Raw genomic sequence first — 16,644 nt, 5'->3', positions numbered from 1 at the left:
GCTTTGACCACTTTGTTCCTTGGTGTGTTTGCAAAAAACAACAGTTGTTTGTTGCATCATTCATCCACTTGGTTCATAATCCATTGGAAAGCCTACATGCAGTAAAACGTATTCTAAAAATTTGTTCAGTTTCTAATATCAGGACAAATACTTTGTCAGCATATATTCATATTAAAGGCATAAACAGCCAAGTGATAAATGTACATCAGGAGAATACAAAAGCACTGATTTCTGCTTCACTGTACACTTACGGAGATACACGCCTCTGCTTCCAGGAAATACACTTTATTTTCTTCAACACTGTAACACCGAGCCAAGAAAAGGGTACAGGAAGTGATGTCAGTCTGTGTGCCAGTTAGGGACAAGGCTGATATTCCCACAAAGCCATTTCCGAAGACAAACAAACAGAAAGTTTCCCTGGTGTAACATGCCAATATAACCCACTCCCTGTATTTCTGAAGCTGCTATTGCTAATGTTTCTACGAAACAATAACAGAGAGGCAGACAACAAATCATCCTGGACATTTTTAATAAACAATGCTGATCCAATATTAAGATAATGGAACAAATAAAAAGTTACTCAATACATCTGCATCCAGAGCAAAATGAAACAGTTGGCATTTGAGGTATTGTATTAAACAAATCCTCTTCTCTCTTTCCTTTTTGCTGCAGGACACAATTCCCATGGACCACTTCAAGTCAGCAAGAAGTACATAATATTCTACCCTCTTCTGTTTTCCTAGGGTTTGGACGTAAGCTCTGCAGTATTGACATTAGCGCAGCCCACTCACCCCTGAACCTTGAGCCACTACGACAGGAAGTAACTAAAGCCTTTCATAAGGGTAGTGTAAGTTCAGTTCACCAGCGTGCCTATGAAAAGGATTTATCTCTGGACTGTAAAACCGAAGGCGCAAGAGAAGGAAGCTAGAATGGAATGAAGTGCAGAGGGAAAGGGGTCGAGCAGACACTCCATTAGGGAAGTTGTAAACTCCCAGATCAAAGTGTGAAATCTGAAGTCAAATATCCAACAAAACTCTCTTTGTAACTTAATATCAGCCACAGGCTCCTATTTGGTGAAGTCGTCTGCATAATCCCATCAGTTGGCATATAATTGACGAGACAGTTTACAGAGAGGAAATTCTACAGATTGTTCTGTCTGAAGGAGATGCGGCACAAGACTGGATATCCAGACAAAGCCTCTTTCACTCACAAAGTATGTTAACAGGTGCTCAGATAATAAATTACACTCCTGTGAATGGTGAAAAAACCTATTTAGATAACATAGAAACTAAATTCATAATAAAAGAAGAACAATCTTTTAATGTAAAAATCATAAGAATGGAGCAGAATAAACACTTAAAAGCCTGAATCAAGCCACGAGATCATGTGTTTTACATTTAAAAACAACCAAGCAACATTCACATGGAGACAACTTTTCAAGATTCTCAGAATGCCAGAGTGAATGGTGCACATGCTCTGGTATGAGATTCTCAATAAAAATACCTTGAGAATATCACAGTATTTGTTTAAAACTTTAGAGCAGCATTATGTAATATGGTGTAGCTGGAGACAAGAAATTGTTCTTACTGTTACTAAAATAGCTTTTGGATTACTATAGTTGCAAAAATGTTTTTTTCGTAGAAGAAAAATAACTATTGTTCTTAAAAGAAATACACATCTGCAAAAATATAGAATTCCACTATCTGCCCAGGGAGGAAATATAAGAGGTTTTGGTGGGGCAGTGTTGTGTTCCTCAAAGCCACATACAACCAAAAGCAAACTCCAAAATCAGTTCTTTCAAACATCATTCCTTGAAATTTGGAACTTGTCAAGATAGATTTAACACACTTTTTTTTTGCTCACTTTAGCAATAAATGATCAGATAAATGCACATCCTTACATAATACACACAGTATCAAAACTACTTTTCTGCTGCTATTACTATCACATTAGCTAAAGCTAAAGCAAAATTGCTAGCACAATCATTTCCACAGCCACATCATTATGAATATGTGACTTTTGTCCCTTTAGTTTACACCAACCTTTGCGTGTTCTTTTTACCTCAATATGAGGGAAAATAAACCCGGCAGGGAGTTTATTGTCTTCTTGTCACTGACAGTAGCATCACAACAGCACATGCTACTATTGTGCATTGCTTTGTAATGAACCGGTCAACCCTATATTCTAGAGAACGTAACATATTTTATGGGTACTGACAGTAAAGAGGCTCCCTGTGAATTAGCCCTGACAAATGTCATGGGCACCTGTTGGTAAACCATCAAAGATGTTACGAAAAAAAAAAGACTACATGACCAATTACACAGAGCATATGTAGCCACAGGCAAGCAGTGAAGATAGAAAGTGCTGCATTCCTCTCTGCTGCTAAATACAGATGTAAATCAGAGGGCTTTGAAGAGATGGATGACAAGGCCGATTCCCACAGGAACACAGGAGCCACTGTGGAAAGTGAGACAGCTGGCTGAGAACAGGACTGTGTGTGTATGACTAAACACTTTATTAGCTGTGTTACCTTCATATGTCATTACTGATGGGTGCTGACATGTGCTGTCTCGACCTATAATGTCAAGACTAAAAAATGTCGGCACAAGAAGCGACATAAAGGAGAAAATGGTTAAACACCGTTTTGAGTCATTAGATAGATTACAGGTTAATGCACTTAGCAAGAAAACAAAAAACAGCAGGAATGCTGTAGTAGCAACAGTGGTGTCACAGGATTAATATGCTTGAACTGGGAGACATTATCTAAACCAGGCAACTGCATGAAAAGTGAGTCAACAGAAGTCAAGTGCAACTGCTCTCAGTTAATCCAATGCAGTGTGATACTAAAAGTACCAAGGCATAACAGCCTGTGCTTGGCAATATACAGATAGTGTTAGAGCTGCTTGAAGGACATCTCTCTCATCAATCATAGAGGGCTGAAAAGCCATTGTATTTGACAGCAGCTTGGCAGGGGTTCAGCAGGAGCTTCCTAGTATTAACTTTAGGATTTAAACCCGGTAAGGGAAACAGGGAGGTGTGCCCTGGGGCAGTTTGTCCCATCCCTTTTAGTATCAGCTCTTTCATTTCTGCTGGATTATCTGGGGTTCTCAAATATAGTATTAATAATCCACAAATATGTTTGCCAAAAAGTGGGAATGCATTAAACAGATGCATTGAATTAAAAAAAATCTGGTGGTCAGTGTTGCAAAATTTTAGCTGAAGTTGTTTGAGCTCATCCGGCCAGTCAGTTGGAAACTCAAAAACCCAACATCTATTCCCTTTATGATCAATAAAGTATTTCTAAATTTAATTAAACACTCTTCAGTGTGGATCTTGTTACTGTAGGAAGAAAATTCTAAATTAGATATTTACAGTATTAGTGTTGCACGATAAGTGTAAACAGTTTAAGAACAGTATTTCCAGTGGAGGCATATAATCCTTTTATTGAGTGTGCTATCAACAGTTTTTGACATTTAGCTTTTTCTATCTGTCATGTCCTAGTTTGGTTCTTTGCTACCAAACTTTTTAAGATAGATAAAGAATCATCTGCCAAACAAAATCAATAATGTTTTGTCTAACTGAAAAAGAGGAGAAACAAACACAGAGTTTCATCATTTTTGGAGTTTTCTGGAAGTTTGTTCCAGATTGGTTCTGATTCTGGGGATACAGAGTAGATTTGAACCAAAACATCTGATTGATCTGGATGTTTGACAAGATGACAGTAGGTCTTTAATGTATTTTGCTGCTGTTCAATGATTTATACATGAACAGTGTATGAATAGTAAAATATTTTAAAGTTTATTCTCTGAATTACACAGTGTGATTGATCTTCTAGGTCAATCTTTGAAGAGAATGTTGCCAAAGAGACATAGTCCAGATGACAGTGCCAATGTTAGTCTTAGACAAAATGTTATTCAATTGATATTACTCTGTAATACATCGCTTTCAACTCCATTCCCATTTATTTTGAATGTTCTTTCAGTAATACTCTCTGCACTAATTATGATTCGCTAGCATAAGATGCTAAAGACAACTTAAAATGTAATCTCCCATTTTTTAAAATTTGGGTTAAAACTATTGTAAGAAAAAACTGCTATCTCATACACACAGTGTGATGTCAAATCTGCTTCTAATATAGCTAATGGATCAGAGCAAGAAAACTTTAAAAGAAATCCTTAGAAAAATTGATAATTACTGTGATTAAAGAGACATTGAGGTTACCCAAAATCTTTACTGGCAGACCAATAGTAGCTGTTTTTAAAAATGGAGATTGGGAACTCACCACAAATGTCTGGTGCATCTCTGCTAAAGACAAATGCCCATCTTTAGCTGGGCTTTGAAAAAACTTTCATAAACTGTCGACATGTTCCTAGTTAGAAATGTCCCAGTTAAGTAATATTTTTCTAATATGGTTTTACTCAGATGTCTCTGGCTTGTATGTATTTGTATTGTCTTTGTATCAACAGACATTGAGCAACAAAGTTAGGTGAAAGTATGCTGGTTTGGATCACAGTTTTCTTGGAATAGAGATATTTTTTTTTGTTTTAATTGTGCATGCAAACTGACAATCTCTTCCTCTTAAGCTCAAGAAAAAAAGCATAGGTCACCATAAACAGAGAGCAAAGCTGAAACAATGCCGAGTCTCTGTGCCAGTGAGGAAGGCCAGTGTGACAGAGCAAGAGGTGAAAAGGGCCAAAGCAGACGCCACTTTCACACACAGACTGGAAGAGGCTTCATTCCACAGGGCTTCCTCAATGAAAGGGAGGGAAAAGAAGAGGAATGACTTGTCAAATGCCATTCTGCCTCAAGTATTAACACGTACGGAGGAGCTGGGAGGACCTCTTAACTGGACAGTTAACAAAATGCAAAGTGTGATAAATAGCTGGCAGGTCAGGACAGGCACCAGACAGCAAATAAGCCCAAAAGAGTCTTTCTGACCAAAAAGAAAAACACATTATATGGCCAGACAACATACATTAAGGGAAGTACAAAGTAGTGGCTAGATTGCTTTTATCAGCAACAGTTTCCTTAACATCAATAACCCTTTTTTCAAAAGGTTTGGTTCGTTTGACGACGAAGCAGTGTGAAAGCAATCTGCGCCAGCTGAAAATGTAACAATTTTGGTCCCCTATTGAACCAAGTCTACCAGACCATCAGGTGGGAAAACACCCTCTAATTGCTATAACTAGCAAAATAATGGCCCCCGATTGATGTACTTTTCTCTGTCCTGCTCTTCACTTTTCAACCAATAATGACTTCCTAGAATAAGTAAAGGAACTCTTAATGATAATAACTCCTCAAAATCTTCCATCAAAAAATGTGAACTATCACAATAAATAAGAAGATTTAGCTATTTTCTAGCCAAGCACCAGCCTATTTGATGCTTTCTCAAATATTAATGGCACCTGTGAGTTCTTTTATTTCCTCTAAATCTTTTTTCTTCCTACTTTCACATCCATAATCAAATTCTGGAATACAAGTGGAAAATGAGTGCACTGTTTTTCTGAGAATCTATTTCGTTATCTAAGGACATCTAATGAGGATACGCTGTCATTCATTGGACAGACATTGGGTTTTCCACAGAACCATTGCAAAAACTTGGATCAGGTCTTTCAGCAAGAAAGACTTGGTGGAAGTGGAGCGGGGAAGTTGAGGCCAAAAGAGGAGTCTAGTTTGATGAACGATATCACCCTGGAGGCCATTAGCTCACACCCCCTAGAAAGACCTTCAGAATCATTCAGAAAGCTGAAACTACAGCTGATAAAGCAAAAGCCATAAAGTAACGATGTAAACATCTTCCTTCCAAGGTTTTCTCAACAAGGAAAGTATTTTCTTGTTATTATTATTCATTTTACTATCCCCCTCTTTCTTCTATGAAGTCACAGCACATGTAATTCTACAATTCTTACTCTACTATTGCCTCAGTACTCACTATTTTCCACAGAGCCGATGAACACAATGGAAAGCACACTATCACCCCAGATGTCTCCTATTACTGGCTCCGACCAAAATTATTTACACATCGTCTTACTGGAACCATGGAGAAAAAGAGCGAGACAGAGAGAGAGGGGAAGGAGGGCGGTATTCAGTTTACTCCTTCGGATTTGCGTAAGCATCCTCTTATCGGGACGCTGACAAGACATGGCAGACATGACATATCTATTCAGAGGAATGCATGTGCAGTTTTCTCTCCTTGTGGTGATGAGCTTCTGCAATCGGGAGAATATTTGAGTAAAGAAAAACACAACAAGTCAGCTGTCCTTCCATTTACATTGTGTTGTTAATTAAAGTTGGTAATGCAATGTTAAAGGAGCACTGAACACAGAGGGCCAGAATGAATCCTCCTCTTGGACAATACTGCTAAGATAAAGGCCCCACCATGGGGGCAGAGCAGACCTGTAATTAGACACAGTCAGGACTCCCGTTGCTATGTAAACATCCCAACCACTATGCCTAGAAACACGGCCTCTTCGCTGCGCCGCTCCGGTTCCTCGGCATGAATCACACAGCAACATCTGGTTTAGCGTGCTGGAATGGACTTTGTCGGTTTGGCACGCTGTCCGTGTGTGGAGTGTGTCGATCAGGACCAGACGCCCCACGCCTGCGCCTGCCTCTCTCCTCTTCCCCTCAACTACGCTGACTCTCATATTACAGTGGTTGCACAATACATTCTGGCAGTGCTGACTCTCGCAGGCCCTAAGAAAGCATTGTGGATACAGAGACAAACCTTTTGCTCAACTGTGGTGGAAGGAGGGGGGAAAAAGTTACAACCACTTCTGGCATTGCAATGACTTGTGTCTGCCAATAATATACAAAAATCCAGACAGAAGGAACTTGTTTATTTTACAGTAAACAAGGCTACATTTACTTAGGCCACATTTAAGCATGTGGCCTAAATTCAGTGTCTTTTGTGTTTTATCCTAGGGAAATCATAATTTTGACCTTTAAAATTTATAGAGAGGTATTTTAGTCATAAGCTAAACTTTACTTTTTTGGATTACATGCAAAATATTATCTGTTCAGAAACATAACACAACAAATCATTCCTAATGTTATCACTTTCCTAAAATAATGGCCTGTATCTTTTTTTTCCCCCCAAAGGTGAGTTGTTTTCTTTTTCTTAAATTATCTTCACAAAAATGGTGGTAATTTTTTTGCAAACATCACTTTTGGCACACAATTACATAAGAAAGTGACAATATGAAACATGGTGGCGGCAGGGTCATGTTGTGGGGAGGCCTGTCTTCACCAGGGAAAGAGAAGAGGGGATTTGTGCAGAATTATAGGAAGATGGAAAAAGCTAAATGCAGCACAATCCTGGAAAAAAGAGAGAAATGCAAATGCATGCTAAACTTTTTTAGATTTGTTATTCACAACATTTTTCATGAGTTTCTAGTTGCAAAGGTGCAAAATGTGACCAAATTCAAAAGATTTGAATACTTTTGCAAGTCCCTGTAATACATGGCCTGGCTCCTGAAAAACTTCATTTCCTTGCAAAACACCAAGTCAGCACAAATGTTCCTGCACATCCCCTCCCAAAATGGTGGTAATAGCAATCTGGGGAGAGGCAACCACAAAATGGTAATGATTATATGGAAGGAAAAAAAATATATGAAGACGGCAAAAAGCAACTGAAATATAGATGTCAAAGGTACACTCTGGGTTTCAGGAGCTTTGGGAGGCTCAAATCCAGGGTTGCATTTCACTAATAGCAGATTCATTATAGGGTAATCTAAACAATACTCAAGAGCTCTTCCAACTAGTTTAAAGGCAGAGCTGAGTGTTTACACAGATGCAACAACATAACAGACATATACAAAGATGAGAGTTAGAGTTTGATGTGACTATGCTAATTAATTTTAATAGAAAGCAAGCAAGAAAGAAAAATATTAAGTATCTGTTTATTCTGGTACTCTAATTGGTATTAAAGAGGAACATCTAAAACTTTGTCAGTAAACCAAAACTGCAAGCACGCTTGCTGCCAGTGCACTTTGGAGGAAAGGGTTGTCTGACTGTAAATATCTGTCCCTCGTGACACGATACAACAATGCTTCTTGCGGTATGAGGAAGAATTTAGAGGAAAACTTCATATGGGACTTCATTGTGTTCTAGATCCTGGCATTGTGGGACAGATGATGTTTTCTCTGCCCACAGCACAAACTGACTACACTGCTTTTGTTTTCATTAGAGCAAAAGTCAGCTCTGCTGAGTGCTACTCAAATCCCCGGAGAACGGAGAGGAGCTTTTAAATAACAACCTTTGGCGGCAAACAAACTGAAAGTATGAAAAACACAGCCCACAATTTATTTGCTTTGTTTTTGGAATAATTTTTTATATTTTGGGAATCTATCCCTGCACTGGCAAAGCAAAATGTTTCAGTATGAAACCAGTCTTTGTGAAATGGACATACTTCTGTCTCAGGTTACTTTGAACATGACCGTAACTACTTTAACAGATTTTTCATCAAAACATGGGGCAGAGTACCAGACTGATAAAGTTGGTTGGGTTCCCAAGCAAAGCAAAGAAAACCACTGTTGCTATCTAGAGTGGTAATGTCTCCAAAGCTTGCATCAAGCTGAGGAGACACCATGGCTGTGGTTATATCTTCCATGGATAACCATGAAAGATATCCATGAAAGATATAACCACAGTCTCTAGAACCAATATGCAGCTAAGTCTTCTAATTAAATTCTGGAGGCAGGAAAATTGGTGGAGATAAGATGAGACCTAATAGCTGTGGGCTTACCCTGACTTTTCTCTTAGCATTGCAGACAGCATTTTCTAGTGTCCTAGAAGTTATCACAAATAAAGGGATATTTCAAGTTTACTTTGTAAAATGGACAAAGTGTTAAAGTGGTTTATACTTTGATTCATCCATTGAGCAGTTGCTCTAGACAGGTAACTTTAATAGATTGTGTTTTGGTAAGTCATTGTTTAAAACCACAAACCATCTTGGTCTACGTTGTAAACAACCAAAGAGTTTTACATCAAATTTGACAAAAGTGTAAGCATTACATTCTCATGTATCACTAAGACTTTGATAGCTCTAAAAACTGAAACTCAGAGTGTTCTTCCAGTTGAAACAGATAGTTCTGTTTCATCAGAACAAAGATACTAGGCGCCGGCTCCAGTTCAGTTTAAAGCATAGTACCAAAATGTTCCATCATATGGTCTCTGCAGTTTAACTTTCTGCACACATAATTTTAGAAAGTGGTAGAATTTCTAAGACTGTTTTTCATTGTAGGTAGAAGAGAACCTGTTGCTGCTTATTTTTAGTGAGCTAGTTGAAGGAAGTCACAACAAAATAAGGCCTAAATTCAAGAAGTTTAGCTAAAAATAATCATTTAATTGAAGTTTTTATATTCATGTTCACATTTTTATTTTTTAACAAAATAAATAAACTCTGCCAGCAATTTTTGGTTTGCTTCTAGGTTAAAGTTTTTAGAGATACGGCAACTTTGACTACTTTATTCTACTTCTGTAATTTACAGCAAAGCAAAGTCATGCTTCACTGAAGCAGACCTGGTTTGAATGAGAAGGTAAAAAATAACTTTTAAGTGCTGACAGACAAGAGGCTGATATTCTCAAAACTGTTAGGATTCCTTCTGTTTCAGAAAATGCTGGAGAGAATACAGACATGCACATTTAGCAAAACAATGAACGACAGTTTGATAAAGTAGTTGGGATTAGTAGCGTTGGTTGGGGCATTTGATGATGTCATCCAGAGCTAATTTGACATAGGATGCCAAAGTTCCTAATGTTCTCTTTTTGCTTTGGTTGCTGTTCTGCTTCTGCATAATTGGTAGCATTATGGCGTCATTCCGCACAATCTGACAAGTACACCTGCTGAGGCCTGCTGGATCTTTTCATTCTGAGATTGAGTTTGTCAGCACTTTCCTGAATATTAATCCTCCTTACTCACGACTCTGACATGCACTGTCAAGAAAGGCATGCTGGGAGATAAAAGTGGAAAATCCCACAGCATAGCCTAAATTATGACTGCAGGCACCGTGGCAGAGCAATATGGAACTTCAACATGTTCATAATCAAATAAATAAATAGAACACTATCAAACAGATACATAAATGCATAGTACATAAATCCAATTTGAATACTTTATTCATCCTGAAGAGAAATTAAATGTTGCCGTAACTCATATCATTAAGTGTCTTCAGATTCATTGAAGATAGTGAAGCCGTAGGTAGGAAGTGTACCACTCAGTCTTGCAACTAATCTGAAGACGCTGTTGATTTATGACAGTTTTATGAGTGTTATAATAGAGACTTTTTTCTGAGTCTTTTTTATCTAATCCTGTCAGTTTATCTTCACAAAATAAGCTTGCATTTTTCATCAGTGTTTTTCCTGATGGTCTATGTACTCCATACTTACACTTTTCAGCAGAGTGACTTAATATTTCAATTAGAATCAGTGGTTGAAGTTCAATACATTTTCTGTCTGGATGTAAATACAGGGAATCTTTACAATATAAAAAGTCTGAAAAAGTGTGGGATTTTTAGTTTTATCTTTGACCTGATCTGGATAAGAAATTGAAGTAGAAATCCTGTAAACAGATGCATGCCATGCAGGGCATACGCAACACCCAGGTACACATGTTTACTATGATCTATTGCGTAAACTCACCTGCTGACGTCAGGCAGCATAATGCAAGAAGCATCAAAGGAATGCGGGATCTTTGAGCCATTTTGTTTTTTCTTGCAGCCTCTGATGTGATGTCAGTGGGGTGAGTTGCAATTCTCTCTGCTTTTTGCGAAGATTTTATTTCCCGTAAATGGGTCTACAGGAAGCCACCTTCCAGCTCCAGCTGCAAAGTGAATAGAAATAAAAGATGTCAGCTGGGGAAGAAAGTCAAACCTGAGCATGAACAAACAGCGGGGGTGACAGGAAAGTGCTTTGTCTGCACCATGGGAGCGATCAGATGAGACAAGAGAAGCAGCCAGTTTGCAGACCAGGGGATTAATTTGAGGGGTTAATTGGGGGTAAAGCACGCTTCAAAGGGCCATGCTGCAAACAACTCTGTGAAAGGTCAGAGTGTGTAAAAAGTGCAGGAGTGACTTAATTGGAGGGTGTTAAACACTCTGCAATATGCCACAGATTATAAACACACTTCCATTAAAGGCATCAGGACACACGTATGACTTGCCAGTGGGGTCTGGGAGTAAGCAGCTCAATACAGTCACAGACATCAACATGAACTTGCAAGCAAGAAAAAATAAAGTTGAGCATTTATCACAAAGTCTTATTTTTCTCTGTACAAATACAAGATTCAAACACATAAAGTGGCATTTACGGTTCATTGATAAAAACTTTAATTTATTGCCATAAACTTTGTGTATCCTAAAACTTAAAAAAACATAAGAAAAAGATAAATTTTTAGGAAATCCTACAAAAAGCTCAAACCAATCAAACACTCTATACACTGTGCTCATTTCTCATGAAACATATGCTCCAGATAAAAGTCAAGCACACCGCCACCTTAAGTGCTACCTATTTTCTTCATGACAACCAGACTGTAACTGTACCCACGTCGATGTAAAATCCATGTGTGCAAGATATTGTAACAGGAAGCACACTTGTTCACAGCTTAAAAGCAGCGCCTTGGACCAGAATGGAAGCCGCGAAGAGCAGGCACATGTTCACACGTATGTGTTCACTGCAGTGAACCCAAAAAGTGTGCATGGGAAGTGATGCACAAAGCGCTTAGGTGCATCACTCTGCAGTGCAAGCAGCGTTCAGAAGACAAAAGGGCCTTTCAGTGTGCAGCAGCTGCATGGGCTGGGAAGTCTTTTTTGGAAAATCTTGACAAATGTTACACTGTTAGCTCATCAGGGAGGATTAGTGCCCCTCTGTTTGATTTATGCTCCTCCTTGACAATCACCTCCTTACTAACTAAACACGGTGAGGCTGTGTTGCAACACTTTTGGGGAAGCAGAGACCACAATCAAAGGAAAATTGCTGTTGTGTCCTTCTCTTCTGCTGCGCTGCAGATTAGCCATACTTTACCCAGGCATATTAAGAGATTTACGGAAACGTTTTCAACCTGGTGTGAGATAACGCTAGCGGTTTTCCACCTGAAGCTTTTGATTTTCTTGTGGCAACACACAGAAAGTCTGGAAATCACATCCGAACACAGAGAGCTTTAAAGGAACTACCAGATTCTCCTGAACATTGCTGAAACCAAGTGACATACTTATGGTGGCTTCAATGTTAAAGCCCTGGCTTCCATCTATCATCACAACTGTCTCTTGTGCATGTTGTGTTGCTAGGAACAGAGTAGAAATGTTGTTATAGTAATCACAGAGCGATGGATATCTGAGCAGACTGTCTGTATTACATGTTGCATCTGGATGACTTAGCTATTAATCTGAAACAAGCTTGCTCTATGGCCGCCTGCAGTTAGCGTGTTCTCACAGTATAACAGAATGAGTACAAACAGTTCTTTCCATATCCATCATTACATTTATACATTTATCATGAACATTTATTGTTATTTTGATTTTGATGCAAACACTTGAACTGACTTCTGTTGTAGTTGTCAAGCAATCATGCACACTTTGTTGCATATTACCTTTTGCAGTTTTGCTTTTAAAAATATAACAGTGATTTTAAGTAGCTGCAAGATAACTGGCTAGCTAGCACAGACAGCCAACCTGCAACTGGCTGCTTACCCATGCCTGTCACAGTAACAAATTTTGTCCCAGAAATTATTGCGATAAAGAATAATATTGTTATATAGGCATCATTTTCAATGTTACAATGGTAATAATGGTATCATAATAGCAGGTGCAGCCTCTCAAATATTAGCAAATTCTAACAAATAGTTAACACTGGAACTTTAAGATATTTTAAATGTCCAAAATAAATAAACAAAAACTGCTGAAAAACAAGAAAAATAATCGATACTGAAGTCTCTATAAGCAAAATTGATATTCAGATCAATGCGCCAGGCTGAAACCATTCATCATCCAGCTTTTGATAAAAGAGAGGACACAATAAAAACAAACAATTGTGAAAATGGAAATGATCAAACTTGTTTTGATTTATTATGTGTCAAACTGATTTGTTGCTTATTGTTATAGATTAATGCCACCTCATAGTCCTTGTGGTTGAAAACAGTATGTGCCACCTTAGAGATTTTTTGGGGGGCTTTGCTTGGTCACCTGCACATGTTTCAAAATAACTTTTATTGTCAAACAAAGATTTTTTAAGGTAAAAATTTTAACTTGCCAAAACGAGGCCTCTTTCCAGCTAAATCTGCAGAATAAAAACCAATGGCTAGAAGACCTGAAAAAGTGACACATCAGGTCAGGACCTAAAGAAATTCAATAACAGAAGGGAAACAAAGTCCGTGTATGTATCAGTCTGGGAAGGGTTGCAATGCTTTACGACACCAACAAATCACACCGAAAGCCCTGATACACAATGGAAGAGTGGTGCACCTTCCCTGGGGTGTCCGGACCAAATTGCTACAGTGATTTATTTTCTTTCTTGTTTTTTAATCCAAGACTGTTTCTTATTCCCACTTTCTATATTTAAAGCAAATATGGATGTTGAGAAAAAAGTGACAAACAACAAAAAGTCACTTATAAAACCTGGAAAAACACATTTCAAAGGCTTACATAAAACACTAAATTTACTATTTTACCACCAGCTGCTTAGATGTCATTCCCTACTCTGTAACACACCACATATTTTTTGACAACGCCTATTTTTTGTAGCAGGCCAGCATGTAATGATATAACAATATGACTAATAAACTGTGGAGAGGTTTAACTAAACAACATGAATTCTAACTGACTTCTTCGTCTTTCATCCCACATATCCATGTGTACAAGCCTAAGCTCTAAATCCCCACTTTTATACTAATCACAATGAGCAACTGATTTTGTAGAGGTGTGCTTCTTTGCTTTACATAATCTTAATCCTGCAAGCACAAGTGCAACTGTTACCGTCATTTACTTAAATAAATAATTTATTTAAGTTTAGTTTACTTAAATAAATGAAGGTGACCTCATTGAAACAGTTTGTCCTTGTTTCAAAGGTTATTTGAAACAAGGACAAACTGCTAGCAAATTAGCTTGACCAATTAACTAGATAATAGAGTAACAGATTTAACATAGCACTTGTTAAATCTGTTATTCTATAAATGTGGAGTCACAGATGGAAAAGAAGCTACTGCTTCAGCCATTTTACATCAGAAAAATGTTTGAAATTTTACATAAAAACATGTCAGCCAAATAAGTAAATAATTTTAGAGGAACACTGCCACTTCCTGCAAATTTCCACAGGTTCAGTGGATGACTCTTTAAATATTTTAAGAAAATCAAGATGTAAAAATGTAAACATATTTCACATAACAGAATAAGTGAGCTACATGCAGCTTTCCAATTCCAGGATGGGACTTAAGTGTTTTTACACCTAAAAGGTGACTTTATTGAAACAGTTTGCCTAGGCACTGTCTGTGAAAACTGCAGTCGCAAGCGTTGGAGTGCCTCAGACAGGACATTTTTGCAACATGTGAGACTTGCATGCTACAAATGTGTATTTGTATAATGGACAGAAATATGCATGCACATATTTGACAGAACATGGGTTTTTTTTCTGCACAATGTCTTCATTCTCACTACTTGTCTTTTATGTTGTGCTCTGGTTTTCTACAGTGTTGACAGTGACAGGGTTTCTGTCAACACTGTCACCCCTATCAATAGGGATCACTTGCATTATTTATATTATAATTATAAATAATGTATTATATATTATATGATGTATTACATGTATATTATCATTAAACATCTGAAAAAATTTCCAAAAAATACTGACAAATTATGGCTATTTCAGGTATAAAGCCAGTTAGCATCCCCAATGCTAGGTTTATGGTTGATGAATCTGGCGTGAAGCAGCATGCACTAAACATGTTGCCCCTGCTGCTTTTGTTCCATAGAACAAAATAACAAAACTAGAGCGTTCCTTAAAACAACAAACACATAAAATAAATGTAAAAATATATAAATACATTTAAAGACCCAGAGTAGACTTGTTAAGGCCAAACTTTAAGATGATTAAATTTAAGAATTCTTGTGACTCTTTAAGATTTTGTAGAAATATTGACTTAATTCAATTCAGTTTGCTTATATTTAACAACAAATGTCATCTCAAGGCACTTTACAAATGAAACCTCTTTAAATTCAGTCATACATACATTAATATGTTACTTCCCTGAACTTTAATCTCAGCTGGTTTCTTGTGACTCTTGTGATGTCATCAATCCAAATACAAACAAAGCAGTTTCTGCAGGGTTTTTCCTGGATTTGCTTTGTATTTTGCAGTGAAATTAATACACTATCAGTAATATATATTGGTAATGTATATTTTTAGTGAAACAAATACAGCAGAGGGCAGTATCTTTAAACTTTTCGTTTAAAGATATTGTAACAGATCTAAATACAGATCCGGGACATTTGCTGCTTAAATTTGTCAGACAATGCCCTCTTTTTAACTGAGCTGCAAATATATTTATTGACCGATTAGAAGTCCTCATCCCGAACGTTGCACCCATGTTCTGTCAGTCACATTTCGCCCCACAACAACGCGTGGAGTGCCAGCCTGACAGCACGCACACTCACAGCCCCACTACCTCCTCTACATATCTGGAGGGAATGTCACATTGGCTAAACGCTCTCTTCATATGTGTTCGGGTTTGTTCTTGCGTTCATAGATTAGTAAGAAAGGATTGTAAAGTGTGTGAGAAGCCGTGTCTTCATGTAATAAGCCTGAAGCGCTTCAGCGAGAGAGAATGGAGAGCTGCATGTCAACCGACGCACGAGACAGATGTTCAGCTGAATAGAAGTTTCCGCAACAAGATAAAAGCGGGTCTAAAACACCACCAACACACGGGGGGTTTTGAGATGTTGTTTTGAACAGCAGTGTGTTTCTGAAAATGTTTTTTTTTTTCTAGGTAACAACAAACAAACAAACAAAAAAACGTCAAACCGTTAGCTTTAAAAGAAGAGCAGACGTACCACGAAGAGTCCTCACAAAATGCCCTGAAAAACTGAGTGGAAGTCACTCCGGTTGATGCGGGGGAAACAAATTAAAGTCCTTCTTCTCTCTCGTCTCTCTCGTGGTAGTTTGGTTGGAGGAAAACGACTGTTCGCAAAGTTGTCCCCTCACTACGCCCCGTACTAAAAGCTTTTAAGTTCACGAGCGTCTATCTGCCTGTTTTACTGCAAGGGTTTTCGAGGAGGGGCGGGGCCTGAGGGAGGAGGAGAGCCGCGAGCGAGAGGAGAGAGTCGCTAAGCAAAGCGCGCGGTCCCTTCAGACCGCACCGGGTCGCTCTGAGGAACAGGTACCGGGACCACTCTCCTCACAGACGTCATGAGTTTGATCCGAATTTGGCATATGGTTGATTTGTCGCTCGCGTGTGCAATACCGTGCAAAACCTCAATTACCCTGTAAAACTACAATCTAGGTCAGTCGCATTGCATGGGGATTCAGTGATGTGCATCAGCTTTGAAAGACATAAACAGTCTTTTTCAGCCATCTTCACGTGATGAAGACTAATTAAGACTGCTGCTAGTGATGACGCACACATAAGCATGAGAAACACATGAACTGGAGTGACATCCC

The 16,644-nt window shown here is 38.3% G+C and overlaps 1 protein-coding gene across 1 annotated transcript in view; it reads right to left on the bottom strand.

Moving 5' to 3' along the window:
- The window catches only part of tgfbr3 (transforming growth factor, beta receptor III), a 72,869-nt gene extending 56,645 nt beyond the window's left edge, over nucleotides 1-16,224 (bottom strand). Inside the window, exons 1-2 of the mRNA XM_055060480.1 lie at nucleotides 16,038-16,224; nucleotides 10,642-10,822 (exon numbers count right to left, since the gene is read on the bottom strand). Of these exons, the coding sequence (XP_054916455.1) occupies nucleotides 10,642-10,702 (61 nt within the window). The 5' untranslated portion in view covers nucleotides 10,703-10,822; nucleotides 16,038-16,224. The remainder of the gene's footprint in view (nucleotides 1-10,641; nucleotides 10,823-16,037) is intronic.
- Between the last annotated feature and the right edge of the window lie 420 nt (nucleotides 16,225-16,644).

The sequence above is a fragment of the Poeciliopsis prolifica genome, unplaced genomic scaffold, assembly GCF_027474105.1.
Source record: "Poeciliopsis prolifica strain line A6 unplaced genomic scaffold, Auburn_PproV2 SCAFFOLD060, whole genome shotgun sequence".
Classification (NCBI taxonomy): Eukaryota; Metazoa; Chordata; class Actinopteri; order Cyprinodontiformes; family Poeciliidae; genus Poeciliopsis; species Poeciliopsis prolifica.
Note: the sequence above shows the minus strand (reverse complement) of the source record. Positions and strands in the feature narration are given on the sequence as shown.